This window comes from Bos javanicus, chromosome 21 (assembly GCF_032452875.1).
Source record: "Bos javanicus breed banteng chromosome 21, ARS-OSU_banteng_1.0, whole genome shotgun sequence".
Classification (NCBI taxonomy): domain Eukaryota; kingdom Metazoa; phylum Chordata; class Mammalia; order Artiodactyla; family Bovidae; genus Bos; species Bos javanicus.
In genome coordinates, this window is record NC_083888.1 from 45,380,788 (window position 1) to 45,396,896 (window position 16,109).

Genomic DNA, 16,109 nt, shown 5'->3' on the forward strand with positions numbered 1-16,109 from the left:
ATATTCACAGTAACAACAGGTGGATCAAAGAAATTTAACATGCCACTATGAAACTTAACAGGCCTTCATGTATGTTTTTATCTTATATTCCCAGTAAGTTTAATTCTGTATTCTTTATTTATTTTTACTAAAATATAAACTATGAACTCATTTCAAGTAATAACCAACTCATTAACAGAATATGTTCAAATATTATCATTTATTTCAAATGTGAAATAGTATTTACATTACTTACCAATACTATGAAACTGCCATCGCTGATGAATTCTTTCTGGAAGAAGTTGTAAAATTTTCTAAAAATCAATATGAATAAAACAAAGAAAAGTATGAAAAGCAAATAACAAGTCCACATCTTGAACAACATGAAAAATTAAAGAACTTACACAAAGCCTTTAAGAGTTTGTTAAGCAGAAGATAGTATTACAAATACAAAATCATCTTTGAGCTAGTCTGATGGTAGTGGCACTACTTCAGCACTGGCATACTGATCATTATCTGAAAACTTCAGAAATCAACAAGCTATACTAACTAAGTCTTGGAACAGGAAATTGATGAAATTTATCTTTTATAATGATGTAAAAATTATATTTCTCTTTAGTGAATAAATGCTGTATTTTTTAATGCTTGTTTTCTATTAGACTTTCTGTGGAAACTACTGATCTGTTCTAAATTCTTTTAGATACTAGTATCTTATATTTTCTCTTCAAGTAGTTCTTTCTTTCTCCTATTTTGATAAACCTAAGAGGGGAAATATTTTGCTTTCACAAAAATCCTATCAAATACTTGTACTAAATTAATCACATGAACCCAAAGATACTTCTATATTATAACAGCTATAGGTATGAGAAAAAATTTTTTAAATTAAGGAGCCCTATGGTTAAGCTAACCCATACATACTTCTACAAGTTTGGAATATTTCTTACATATAATATCTTCAAAATTTTGTCTTTATTTTCCTCTACATATTGCACCTGTATGAATTATTCTACTTCAATAGCTGCCTTACTATGCTGTTGAACTATGTTCTCAATACTCATCTGCTTGCTGAATGGTATTTGTTATTATTGCTGCTCTATTTTATTACTATTTAGAGTCAACATTAATTGAATGTTCATAAGGGCCAAATAATAGACACTTTATATAAAGGATATTTCATTAATCCTCAAAACCATCCTAAAAGGAGTGATTTCGTTTGCCATAACAGGTTAAAAAATGTGCTTAGGTTAGAAAGTGGAAAAACAGATTCCAGCTTCCATATTCCTATTTCCAGAATTAGTGCTTTCATACTATTCTGTTCAAAGAATGGTATGCCTGTTTTTACACTTCTCTATCTTCCTTTTGATAATCGTCTCTAGTCCTTCTTATATAAGAGAATGATAAAGAAATTATAAAGTTCTTCACAGACAGGTGCTATTCCCACATAAAATACAGAAAATTCTTCAGCCTTGCCCTCCTGCATTTCTCCCATACTTAGCCAGCAACTGTATAGTTATATTTATTGCAGTATGGAAAGAGCTAAAATTATAGAAAACTAAAAGGACAAGTTTGTGAACTACTTAAAGTACTTCTACATTATCACTACTAAATTACACTTCATCATCTTTTTATTCAGTAATATAAAGATGAAAGAAATCATGTACACTCTTAACTACACAGAAGAAAACAGAGTATCAATCCTATGTCATAACGTTCCACAATGATGCACCTTATTCCAGAAAAAGGAAATCAGTTTATTTAGATAATTTCTTGATCTTTTAAATCATTAGTCTCTAAAGGTGGAAGTCAGATATTGTTACCATCATAAGTACAAAAACAGCACCCAGGTTAAGTATTTTTTCCAAAAGATAAAAACCCTACATTTAACAGTTCTTTTCCTAATGAAATTTAGTGATGGATTATAGACAAACATTTCAGTTCAGATTAACAAATGACCAGTATATATTACATACAGAAAACTAAGGATTATGCTTTAATAGAAGGAATACCCTGAAAGAGCTTCTATTAACTAGTCAATGATCTCAATTTCCTAAATATAGTTTCACAAATGTCTGAAGGAATACTTTCCAGGAATTATCTTTTCTCTGTACATACTGTTTTATTCTTTCTCAAAATATCCATGCTTTAATATTCCCCTTGTAAACAATTAATGCAAACACTTTGGGAGGTAAATATGAGCAAATTCCTCAGGGTTAATGACTAACGAAAATTAACTGCAGAACTAGGTATCAAACCAGTTACTTCTTTTGGAATGCTTAAAAAAAAACTCTTTTTTTAAGCTGTGACTGACTCAGCAACTGAGAAAGATCAAATTCTTTAAATTCTTCTAAACCATACTAAAATAGTCAATATACAAAACAGTGAATTTTAATTAGCAGTAAATAGAATAGTTCAATCTTTAGAAACTGATTTCTAAATTCTTTATGCCTTTCAAAACACAAGGTCTAATTAATCCTGGCTGTTTCCTGATTGCTAAAATCCTCAATAAAGATTGGAATACTCCTATCACTATTTGATTTGAAAACCAGAATGAAGAGTAAGGAGTTATTTGAAAAGCATGTGTGTCCCTCATTTTTATCACTGTGCCAAAAATAAGACAGAAGTTTTAACAGAGTATCATATGTTGTTATTTCTTTCTGCTTATTTAGCAATACAAACTTGCCCCGCCCCAATAAAAAGTAATGTGGTAAAACAACAATGTATAAAATGTTTAAAATTATTCTATACAAGTTTTCAATGAAAAGCAGTTAAAGCAGAAACTATGAACTCCTTAGGTATATAACAGTTCCATGAATTTATCCTCTCAAGTAAGTATGTTTTAGAATTTCTTAAAAAAAATTCTCCATTTGTGTAAACATCCCACAAATTAAAATTTTTATTGCTTGTAAACACCATAAATATTGTACCATTTGTGACTTCAAATGCATAAAACCATTAATTCTATCTGTACCTAAAATATACCTCAGAAATTTTTTTAGGTTAAACAATAGAATTTAGTTTTTAAAAAGCATGGCAGATTCACAGTGCTTGTTAATATTCCATATATTCCTTTGTATGTTCCAAAAATTAATTTTGGGAAAAAAGTTACATGGGTAGGTACGTACCTCAAAAATAAAAAGTATAGCATCCAATTCCTCCCTTTGAGACTTGTGACCTAAAACATTTTTACAGAAAAATATTTAAACATTATCATTTTGTCCTCAATGTCAACAACCACTTAAAAAGCTTAAAATATTTCAGGCATAGTTTTTTCTCAGTGATTCTTTAATAAAATATTTAAAGTGTATTCTGTTCAATGTGTAGACAATATCATAGCATCTCTACTTTTTTTAGACAATTACATTTAGGTTTTACATATTTATGTCTAAAAAATAAATAATAATATATTGTGGTAAACACTTAAGTGAGCTCTTAAAAATGAAATTATGAAAATGACTGCTCAAACCTGACACATGGCCCTAGGGCAGAGTAAAGGTGAGAAAACAAATCTGACCAGAGAAAAGGCCAATCTTCTAAGCCTTTTCAAAATAATAAGGGTATTATTAATACTACTAACCCACAGTGTGAGCAGGGTGTCTACAAGCCATCTGAGAGAAGTGAAATAATACTAAAATTCCAATGTGAAAAAGTCTATTTTAAGTGAATGTTTATGACAATTATTTGAAACATCAGCGTAAGCCAGGATTGATTTTAACATCTTACCTTTCTGTTTAAGACTAGCTTCAATAGTAACAAAATTCTCAAAAAACACATAATATATATGTGAAAAATGTTGGTCAAAAAACTGTTTAAGATCAATGGATTCTGCATTCTCTGAAAAATAAATGAAAACAAGTTTTAGTGATTACTATTTATATCATGTTCAGCAAATATTTACTGTGGCAAGTTTCCTTCAAAAATGTCAAAGAACTGCTCTTAAACTTCTATTAAAATATTTGAGAGATTTATTTATACCTTATTCTCACAACTTAAGTTTTTAAAGATTTTATTTAGTTTTAATTTTAAAAACTGGCCAAATCAGGTTATCATAATCTTTGAAGAAAACAATGTCTCAGAAAGATTCACCCAAAATCATTAACCAAACCAAGTTTTATTTTCAACTCACAGCTTACATTTTGTAACTTCTCCCCAAGACAGTTAAAAATCAGTATTTCTAAGAGTAATAAAACATGACTAAAATACATTTTATTTTAAATATCTAACAGCCGGCTTTACAAATAGGGATTTAAGTATTACAAAACTCATAAAATACTGTTATAAGAACTGTCAGTGTAGTCCAAAGCACAGAAAACTAAACATTTAATTGTATCCACAGCAGCAAGAGAAGGCAATGGTAACCCACTCCAGTACTCTTGCCTGGGAAATCCCACGGACGGAGGAGCCTGGTAGGCTACAGTCCATGGGGTCGCAAAGAGTTGGACAAGACTGAGCAACTTCACTTTCACTTTTCACTTTCATGCACTGGAGAAGGAAATGGCAACCCACTCCAGTATGCTTGCCTGGAGAATCCCAGGGACGGGAGCCTGGTGGGCCGCCGTCTATGGGGTCGCACAGAGTCGGACACAACTGACGTGACTTAGCAAGCAGCACAGCAGCAAGTGTTAGGTACTAACACAAAATTACTTTCGAAACACAGGAAGGAGTGAAGGTGGGAAAAGAAGAAAAGCTTTGACAGAGAATGTATTATGTGAAAAGATCTTTACGGACAGGAAGGTATTTGGATATGATGTGGTGGTTTTGAATAAGTAGGACATTTTTGGCATAAACAAAAACATGAAGAAAACAGGATAGAATGCAGAAAATTCATTTATTTTGGCTAGCTTTGAGCATTTTGATAAAACTAAAATGGAAAAAATAGCCTTGATATGTCATGAAATGTCTTAAGTGCAAACTAAGGAAATGGCATTTATCATTTAAAGCAAGATACCTATACAGGTATATAGGTGCTTGTGCTTAGTCACTCTGTCTTGTCCAACGCTTTGCAACCTCATGGACTGCAGCCTGCCAGGCTCCTCTGTCCATGGGGATTCTCCAGGCAAGAATACCGGAGTGGGTTGCCATGCCCTTCTCCAGGGGATCTTTCCAACCCAGGGATCAAACCCAGGTCTCCCACACTGTAGGCGAATTCTTTACTGTCTGAGCCACCAGGGAAGCCTTAGAATAATGGAGTGGGTAGCCTCTCTCTTCTCCAGGGGATATTCCTGACCCAGGATTCAAACCAGGCTCTCCTGCATTGCAGGCAGATTCTTTACTTAGACATTTTATTGTTTTCAGAGGGAATGAGAAAGTTGGGCAAAGGGGGAGGAATTAATAACTTTTATATACTTCCAACTATTCAAATTCATTTACAAAAAGCACGTGTCTCTTCTATAATAAACAAATTTGAAAAAAGCAACTGGAAAAAAAAATTTTTTTTTTCACACCCTGGGAGTAAAATATAGGATAAACTACTACTTGTTGGTAAACTCAAGTTAAAGGTAAGAATCAACTAATTTCTTGGAATGCTTTAAGGCTGAATAGAAGATTTCAGTATAAAGTTAAATATTAACAACATATACATAGCACTTTAAACTCTTTGTGGTATATTATCTTATCCTATGGATATTCTTAATAACTCCTGAGTTGATAGCTCATCTATGGAGTTTTCCAAGACCGTTTCCCTTTTCCTTCACCCTCCCAAAGGAAGGGATGGATGCCCTCTCCTCTCTATTTCTTTCTGTTCTCTACAATTCTCTCTCATGAAAGTAATTATGTCTCAAGTGTTTCCTTGTCTCTTTTCCAGGATTAGTCTATAGCTTCTTTAGGACAGAAAGTGTGTCTACCTTAGCATTTATAAAACCTAAGCACAGTGCTGAACATGCAAATGTGTTTTATTATAAATAAATAAATAATTTTAATTTTATTGTATTCACTTTGTAGCTCGGAAATTTGTATCTTGGAAAACACTGCATAACCTACTGACAAGCAAAATAGCATTGCTTCATCTTGACTGGAATAAGAACACCCAGGTTCTATTCCTACCTGTAACAGTATCTGTGTGACTCTTCAGAGAACTGTGGGGGGTAACACCTAACATAAACAATATTTCCCATATGCCAGACACTCTTCTAAGTTCTTTATAGAAATTAATTCCTGTATTCCTCAAAACAGCACTATGAAAGAAGTACTATTATTATCCTGACTCTAAAGATGAGGAAACAAGCATAGAGAGTTTAAGTAATTCAGTTAGTGAGAAACAGAGTCATGGATTTAAACTCAACACAGCCTGGACTGGGCTTCCCCGGTGGCTCAGACTAAAGAATTCACCTGCGATGTGGGCAACCTGGGTTCGATCCCTGGTTTGGGAAGATCCCCTGGAGGAGGGCATGGCAACCCACTCTAGTATTCTTGCCTGGAGAATCCCCATGGGCAGAGGAGCCTGGCACGGTACAGTCCATGGGGTCTCAAAGAGTGAGACACGACTGAGTGACTAAGCACAGCACACAAAGCCTGGACTTACTGCTTATGCTCTTAACCTCTATGTTATTCGGCCTCCAGTGTTAGCACATTTATAAGAAAAATAAGAAAAGAACAAGGATAAGAATAATAGTCACTGAATATTAGTTAAACATATTTTAAAGAATACCAAAATAAAACACATACAACTAAAATAAACAGGAAAAGTATTCTATTTTCCCCATAGACTAGTTTGAAATAACAAAAAACTATGAAATCAGAATGAAATAAACTGCTATAATTATCACTAAATTTCCTGAAACTAATGTTTCTAACAAAACTAATGTCCCCAGGGAAAAAAAGAAAATGAGAACAAAAACAAAGCAAAACAAAAAAAAAATCAAAACATAACAGAAGCAAACGTGAATCAACTTAAGATTTTGCAACATAATTTAGGAGCCAAGACAGCCTCTATTTCCTTCCCATATACTAGGTTAAACAAAGCCTGGAAACTACATACTAATAAAAAGTACTGGATCAAAATTAAGAAGTTTGTTTTTTAAATCTGTGTCTATTTATAACGATCTAATTAGCAAATAAAAACTCTTATAAAATACTTTTGCTCATCAATTCACAAAATTTACATGGTCGGGGGAAAATAGGAAAAGAAACACACAAAAAAAGTGGATATAAAAGGATAGGTATATATAAAATAATAATATAAAAGAAGGCTTCACTAATTTAAAAACAACTCTTTAAAATTATACCACAAGAGAAAGGAAAATATAAAAAGAAAAGAAAAGTAGGAAGAAAGATTATGGGAAAAACTTCTACCCAATACCTTTCTCCCCCTGTCAAATGACCATAACCCATTATGGGTATTGTTTTTTTCTCTTTCTGTGAATGCTTCCATTAATTTCAGTCAATATGGATCCTAATTATGTCACATTAGCTGGTACAACTGTCCCTGTGTATCAGCAGGTGATGGTTCCAGGAACCCATGAGATGCCAAAATCCAAACATACTCAAATAAGTCCCTTACATAAAATGATATAATATCTGCATATAACTTACGCACATCCTCCCACACATTTTACACAATCTGTAGATTACTTATAAAACCTAACACGATATAAATGCTATATAAATAGCTGACTGGGTGCAGCGAATTCAAGTTTTGATTTCTGGAACTTTCTAGAACTATTTTTTTCTAACTATTTTGGATCCATGGTAGGTTGAATCTGAGGATGCAGACCCACCACTCCAAGATGGAGTGCCAATTATATTATTCTCTTATAGATACTGGCTGCTTTGGGGGACAGGAAGCATGCCTTAGCTTCTTTAACCTTCAATATTTTTTTCAAAATTTTAATCTGAGGGAGTGCTCTGCATAGTGCTAAACTGATGGCTGGAACTTAAAAGCTTAAACATTCAAAAATTTCCCCAATTTTAGAAATACTTTTGTTTGATTTGTTTGTGAACTAGAGGTTCCTTAAAGTAATCAAATAAACATTTCAACTATAAATTAAGATTGAAGTTTCTGAGATTGTAAAAAACTGACTCAGGCTTAGGAATGCTTTGAAGACCTTTGGGAATACTAACTTCAAGTGGCAAAACAGTTCCAGACCTGAGTTTTCACAAATAAAATTTCAGATGTCTCTTTAAGATCTTTTTACGAATAAGGTTAACATATCTATTTTCTACTACATACTTTGAAGATATTTAAGCTCTTGGTAACATACATAATTAAAAATTACAGTTTAGAAGCCAGTGTTCCTGAGCTTAAATTTCAAACACCTGTACTAATACCTCCCTTATAAAAGTTATCACATAACCCAAGTTGGAAGACCAAAAATTCAACAAATTTTGCAATATCATCATTCTTCCTTCTCACCTGTTAAAAAAAAAAATTACCATTTAGAACTTTTTCTCAAATAATGGCATTATATTACACTAAACTATGAAGCGTACTACAAGGAATCAGCTTCTAATAATGAAGTAACAATGCAAATTATTTCCTTAAAATAACCAATAATAATGAGGACTGATGCAACAATATGGTGAATAACACACCAAAAACCTCTCCAATTGCAGAGACGCAGAAATGCTGGATAAAAATAAATACAAGCTCAAAACGAGAGGGTAAGAGTGGAAATGAAGAAAAGAGAGTAAGGAGGAAAGGAGGAAGTGGGATGTTGGAAAAGGGCTAAGAGGGGAGAGGAAGATGCTAAGAATGTGGAATGGTAAAAGGTAGGAAGGGGTTGAAGGGGAAATATGGAGGGAAGGAGACTGGAAGGAAGGATGAAGAGAAGGGAGAAAGGTAAGGGGAAAGAAACACAAAAATACAGTATTAAGATACAAACAATATGGAGTTAAGCACAAATAAGGAGGAAAGCAGAAGAGAAAAGTAGGAAAAGAGGAGGGGGGGTAAAACTACACAAACAGGCTGGAAAATTATAAATAATACATTATCAAGTTCTAAAAAGAGGCAGACATATGAGAAGTGAGAAGAAACTGAGAAAATGGAGGAAGAAAAGAAAGGACAAAAGAAAGAAACAAATACTTGGGAGAGAGCCTGGTGCTCTTATTCAGAATGTTCTAACACAGAAGAAAAGCATGATGAAAATATATATAAAGATGACGAGAGAAGATGGTAGAGTAGGAGAATGTGTGCTCATTTCCTCCTGCAAGAGCACCAAAATTGCAACTAGCTGTTGAACAACCATGGACAGGAGGACGCCAGAACCCACCAAAAAATGATACTCCATGTCCAAGACAGAGAGACCTGTAGTGAGACAGAGCAGCACAATCACGATAAAATGAAATCCAATAACCGCAGGGTGGGTGACCCACAAACTGTAGAACAGTAATACCAAAGAAGTTCTCCCACTGTTGCAAAGGTTCTGGACCTCACCCCAGGTTTCCTAGCCTGGGGATCTGATAAAGGGACTGGGAATCCCCATGCAATCAGACCTTGTGGGATAGCGGGATTTGATTACAGGACTTCCAGGGGCCTGGGGAAGAGGGAGACGCCAGTCTTGGAGAGCACAAACAAAATTTTGCACATATCAAGACCGAGAGGAAAGGAGCAGTGACCCCATAGGAGACTGAACCAAAATTACCTGCTAATGTTGTAGGGCTGCCTGTGGAGGCATGGGATGGCATGGGGACAGGGGCACTGGCAGGATCAGGCCAGTAAGGGCTCCCTTAGTGTAAATGCTCTTGGAGTTCACCATTAACGCTACCATAGAGCCCATAGACCCTAAGTCTGGGTCAGTTCAGTTGCTCAGCCATGTCCAACTCTTTGCCACTCCATGGACTGCAGCAGAGTGCCTGAAGAACTATGGACAGAGGTTCATGACATTGTACAGGAGGCAGTGATCAAGACCATCCTCAAGAAAAAGAAATGCAAAAAGGCCAAATGGTTGTCTGAGGAGGCCTTACAAATACCTGAGAAAAGAAGAGACACTAAAGGCAAAGGAGAAAAGGAAAGATATACCCATTTGAAGGCAGAATTCCAAAGAATAGCAAGGGGAAATAAGAAAGGCTTCCTCAGTGATCAATGAAAAGAAATAGAGGAAAACAACAGAATGGAAAAAACTAGAGATCTCATCAAGAAAATTAGAGATACCAAGGGAACATTTCATGCAAAGATGGGCTCAATAAAGGACAGAAATGGTATGGACCTAACAGAAGCAGAAGATATTAAGAGGTGGCAAGAATATACAGAAGAACTATACAAAAAAGATCTTCACGACCCAGATAACCATGATGGTGAGATCACTCACCTAGAGCCAGACATTCTGGAATGTGAAGTCAAGTGGGCCTTAGGAAACATCACTATGAACAAAGCTAGTGGAGGTGATGGAATTGCAGTTGAGCTATTTCAAATCCTAAAAGATGATGCTGTGAAAGTGCTACACTCAATATGCCAGCAAATCTGGAAAACTCAGCAGTGGCCACAGGACTGGAAAAGGTCGGTTTTCATTCTAATCCCAAAGAAAGGCAATGCCAAAGAATGTTCAAACTACCGCACAAGTGCACTCACCTCACACATAGCAAAGTAATGTTCAAAATCTGCCAAGCTAGGCTTCAACAGTACATGAACTGTGAACTTCCAGATGTTCAAGCTGGTTTTAGAAAAGGCAGAGGAACCAGATATCAAATTGCCAACATCCACTGGATCATCGAAAAAGCCAGAGAGTTCCAGAAAAACATCTACTTCTGCTTTATTGACTATGCCAAAGCCTTTAACAGTGTGGATGACAACAAACTGTGGAAAATTCATAAAGAGATAGAAATATCAGACCACCAGTTAGAATATCAGCAACAGTTAGAACTGGACATGGAACAACAGACTGGTTCCAAATTGAGAAAGGAGTACGTCAGGGCTGTGTATTGTCCCCCTGCTGATTTAACTTATATGCAGAGTACATCATGAGAAATGCTGGACTGGACAAAGCACAAGCTGGAATCAAGATTGCTGGGAGAAATATCAATAACCTCAGATATGCAGATGACACCACCCTTATGGCAGAAAGCAAAGAGGAACCAAAAAGCCTCTTGATGAACGTGAAAAGAGGAGAGTGAAAAAGCTGGCTTAAAACTCCACATTCAGAAAACTAAGATCATGGCATCTGGTCCCATCACTTTAGAGCAAATTGATGAGGAAACACCAGAAACAGTGACAGACTATTTTGGGGGGCTCCAAAATCACTGCAGATGGTGATTGCAACCATGAAACTAAAAGATGCTTACTCCTTGGAAGGAAAGTTATGACCAACCTACACAGCTTATTAAAAAGCAGAGACATTACTTTACCAACAAAGGTCCATCTAGTCAAGGGTATGATTTTTCCAGTAGTCATGTATGGATGTGAGTTGGACTATAAAGAAAGCTGAGTGCTGAAGAACTGATGCATTGGAACTGTGGTGTTGGAGAAGATTCTTGAGAGTCCCTTGGACAGCAAGGAGATCCAACTGGTCCACCCTAAAGGAAATCAGTCCTGACTATTCATTGGAAGGACTGATGCTGAAGCTGAAACTCCAATACTTAGGCTACCTGATGCAAAGAAATGAGTCACTTGAAAAGACCCTGATACTGGGAAAAGGTAGAAGGCAGGAGGAGAAGGGGATGACAGAGGATGAGATGGTTGGATGGCATCACTGACTGAATGGACATGAGTTTGAGTAAACTCCAGGAGATGGCGATGGAGAGGGAGGCCTGGTGTGCTGCAGTCCATGGGGTTGCAAAGAGTCAGACATGATTGAGCAACTGAACTGAATCTATTTTGACAAAAAGCTCTATTTACCAGGAAGTCTTAATTTCAATTCTGCATGAATAGTTATAAAATATAAAAAGCAAAAACCAACAGCTATCTAAGGAAAAGCAACGTCACTTAAAGTGTGGTAGATTTTGCAGAGGGTGGGATGTATGGAGAAAGTGACATGGTAACACACATTACCATACCTAAAACAGAGTGCCAATGGGAATTTGCTGAATGACTCAGGGAACTCAAACCTGGACTTGTAACAACCTAGAGGGGTGGGATGTGGAGGGAGTTTCAACAGGGAGAGGACATATGTATACCTATGGCTGATTCATGTTGATGTTTGGTAGAAACCAACACAATACTGTAGAGCAATTATCCTTTCATTAAAAATAGATAAAAATTTTAAAGTATGGTAGATTTTAACACATCTGTCTCATATTTAGCAAAGGTAAGGCTAGTAACTATGCATAAGATTTGAACACACAATTAGCACTTTACCCTTAAAACTCTGAATTCAATACAGTATACATCTTTTCATGTAAAAGTGAACTAATAAGGACACAAACTAAAGAGAAAAAGAACCAAAAAAAACAGCACATACCATGCTCTCTGGACTTTTCTGGTGGCTCAGAGGTAAAAACTCTGCCTGCAATGTAAGAGACCTGGATTCAATTCCTGGGACAGGAAGATGCCCTGGAGAAGGGAATGGCAACCCACTCGTCTTCTTGCCTGGAGAATCCCATGGACAGAGGAGCCTGGTGGGCTACCGTTCATGGGGTTGCAGAGAGTCAGACACAACTGAGTGATTAACACGTGCTCTCTGACGAAAATTAAATAAAATTTAGAATTAATAACTAAAGTTAACCCCCCATATAAAAGGAGGAAAGTGCTGGAGAGTACCTAATTCCCACAAGCCAGACTAGGAAAACTCACAATTGATGCAGCAATTAGCCCTAGAATGAACATTACTCCAGAGCCACCTAACATATCATAAAAAGAGATGCAAACAGATCAAACTGTTTTCAAGGTCATCTGAACAGAGCTCAATTTTATAGGTATACAAATATCCAGGATGAAATAAATTTATCTTGTCCGGTATTTAATTGAAGACTACCAGGCATGCAGAGAAGCAGGAAAACCTAAATCATAATGAAGAAAATAATCATCAAATCAAATTTAAACCAGATTTTAACACAGATGTTAGGCAGGCAGAAAAGGACATGAAGACAGTTATTCTAACTACATTCCACGTATCCAAAAAGTTGAGGATGGAAGCTGTATAAAAAGAACCATTCACATCGAGCTTCTAGGTATCAATCAAAATTACAATGTCTAAGGTGAAATGTTAAGAGATGTGTATATATAGGTACAAGGGATGCAAAAAAGCAAAATGGCTGTCTGGGGAGGCCTTACAAATAGCTGTGAAAAGAAGAAAAGCGAAAAGCAAAGGAGAAAAGGAAAGATATAAACATCTGAATGCAGAGTTCCAAAGAATAGCAAGAAGAGATAAGAAAGCCTTCCTCAGTGATCAATGCAAAGAAATAGAGGAAAACAACAGAATGGGAAAGACTAGGGATCTCTTCAAGAGAATCAGAGATACCAAAGGAACATTTCATGCAAAGATGAGCTCGATAAAGGGCAGAAATGGTATGGACCTAACAGAAGCAGAAGATATTAAGACGAGATGGCAAGAATACACAGAAGAACTGTACAAAAAGATCTTCACGACCCAGATAATCACGATGGTGTGATCACTGACCTAGAGCCAGACATCCTGGAATGTGAAGTCAAGTGGGTCTTAGAAAGCATCACTACGACCAAAGCTAGTGGAGGTGATGGAATTCCAGTTGAGCTATTCCAAATCCTGAAAGATGATGCTATGAAAGTGCTGCACTCAATATGCCAGCAAATTTGGAAAACTCAGCAGTGGCCACAGGACTGGAAAAGGTCAATTTTCATTCCAATCCCAAAGAAAGGCAATGCCAAAGAATGCTCAAACTACAGCACAATTGCACTCATCTCACACGCTAGTAAAGTAATGCTCAAATTCTCCAAGCCAGGCTTCAGCAATATGTGAACCGTGAACTTCCTGATGTTCAAGCTGGTTTTAGAAAAGGCAGAGGAACCAGAGATCAAATTGCCAACATCCGCTGGATCATCGAAAAAGCAAGAGTTCCAGAAAAACATCTATTTCTGCTTTATTGACTATGCCAAAGCCTTTGACTGTGTGGCTCACAATAAACTGTGGAAAATTCTGAAAGAGATGGGAATACCAGAACACCTTATCTGCCTCTTGAGAAATCTGTATGCAGGTCAGGAAGCAACAGTTAGAACTGGACATGGAACAACAGACTGGTTCCAAATAGGAAAAGGAGTTCGTCAAGGCTGTATATTGTCACCCTGTTTATTTAACTTCTATGCAGGGTACATCATGAGAAACGCTGGGCTGGAAGAAACACAAGCTGGAATCAAGATTGCCGGGAGAAATATCAATAACCTCAGATAGGCAGATGACACCACCCTTACGGCAGAAAAGTGAAGAGGAACTCAAAAGCCTCTTGATGAAAGTGAAAGTGGAGAATGAAAAAGTTGGCTTAAAGCTCAACATTCAGAAAACAAAGATCATGGCATCCGGTCCCACCACTTCATGGGAAATAGATGGGGAAACAGTGGAAACAGTGTCAGACTTTATTTGCATTTGCAGCTCCAAAATCACTGCAGATGGTGACTGCAGCCATGAAATTAAAAGACGCTTACTCCTTGGAAGGAAAGTTATGACCAACCTAGATAGCATATTCAAAAGCAGAGACATTACTTTGCCAACAAAGGTTCGTCTAGTCAAGGCTATGGTTTTTCCTGTGGTCATGTATGGATGTGAGAGTTGGACTGTGAAGAAGGCTGAGCGCCGAAGAATTGATACTTTTGAACTGTGGTGTTGGAGAAGACTCTTGAGAGTCCCTTGGACTGCAAGGAGATCCAACCAGTCCATTCTGAAGGAGATCAGCCCTGGGATTTTTTTGGAAGGAATGATGCTAAAGCTGAAACTCCAGTACTTTGGCCACCTCATGTGAAGAGTTGACTCACTGGAAAAGACTCTGATGCTGGGAGGGATTGGGGGCAGGAGGAGAAGGTGACAACAGAGGATGAGATGGCTGGATGGCATCACTGACTCGATGGACGTGAGTCTGAGTGAACTCCGGGAGTTGGTGATGGACAGGGAGGCCTGGCGTGCTGCGATTCACGGGGTTGCAAAGAGTCCGACACGACTGAGCGACTGATCTGATATTATAAACACTGGGCGGCCCCAGGTGGTTCAGTGGTAAAGAACTGTCACCTGCCAATGCAGCAGATGTGGGCTCGATTTCTGGGTTGGAAAGATTCCCTGGAGAAGGAAATAGCAACTCACTCCAGTATTCTTACCTAAGAAATCCCATGGATTGAGAAGTCTGGTGGGCTACAGTCCATGGGGTTGTAAAAGAGTCAGACATGACTTAGTGACTGAACAACTACTATAAACATTAAAGCAACTACAAAAATTAAACAAAAACATATGGGTAATAAGCCAAAAAAAAAGAATATAAAAATCACAAAAATACTTTATTAATCCAAACAAAGGCAGAAAAAGAGAAACAATAATCAAAGGGGGTAAGTAGAAGATAAAGAGTAGATGACAGACTCTACATAAATAATCACATTAAATAAAAATGATACTCTTAAAATGTTAAAGACTATCAGATGGATAAAAAAGCAAAACTCATCTACACTGCTCACAAGAAATATAAAGTGTGCACTTAAAATATATGCAGTTTACTGTATGTTGTTATAACATACATTTTCAACAGCTCAATAAAGCTGTTTTAAAAATCTAATTTAATATATATTCAACACTATGTTCATTAGTTTCATTCCAGTATGCTTTTTGAAGTGAGAGTTGGTGAAATGGAACTTCAAAAATAAAGTTTCTGGAATCACTCTAGGAAATGCATTGATCTACAGAGTATTTCCTCAACACTTAAACCTATGCTCCTCTGTGTCCACAGAAGTTTTTACACATGTGAGTACATTCTTGTACTGGCAAGCAGATTCTTTACCACCGGCACCTAGAAGCTCCCCATGCATGCATTCTTAAGAAAAAACCCCCAAAACTTGGAAAACACTCGTAACACATTTACAAAGGAATTTAAAGCAATATAAACAAAACCAAAAAACGACTTTTTTCTTAATGCTTTCAAAAATAGTCTACTGTCCCAACATTTTAACTAGAAAAAAATAACTCAGAATTACTAAAATCTATTTTTATTTTTATATAATAAATCATATTAACATAAATGAAAATGGCAAACTCACTCTTGTATTTAACAATGTAGCAAACAGGCAAGACAATCTCTCTCTTGATAACTGTCCT

The 16,109-nt window shown here is 36.4% G+C and overlaps 1 protein-coding gene across 5 annotated transcripts in view; it reads right to left on the reverse strand.

The window, feature by feature from the left end:
• The window catches only part of RALGAPA1 (Ral GTPase activating protein catalytic subunit alpha 1), a 223,684-nt gene that overhangs the window by 176,684 nt on the left and 30,891 nt on the right, over positions 1–16,109 (reverse strand). For all 5 annotated transcript variants that reach the window (XM_061394116.1, XM_061394112.1, XM_061394115.1 and 2 more), the window contains exons 2-4: positions 3,700–3,810; positions 3,102–3,151; positions 236–293 (exon numbers count right to left, since the gene is read on the reverse strand). In XM_061394116.1, the coding sequence (XP_061250100.1) occupies positions 236–293; positions 3,102–3,151; positions 3,700–3,810 (219 nt within the window). The remainder of the gene's footprint in view (positions 1–235; positions 294–3,101; positions 3,152–3,699; positions 3,811–16,109) is intronic.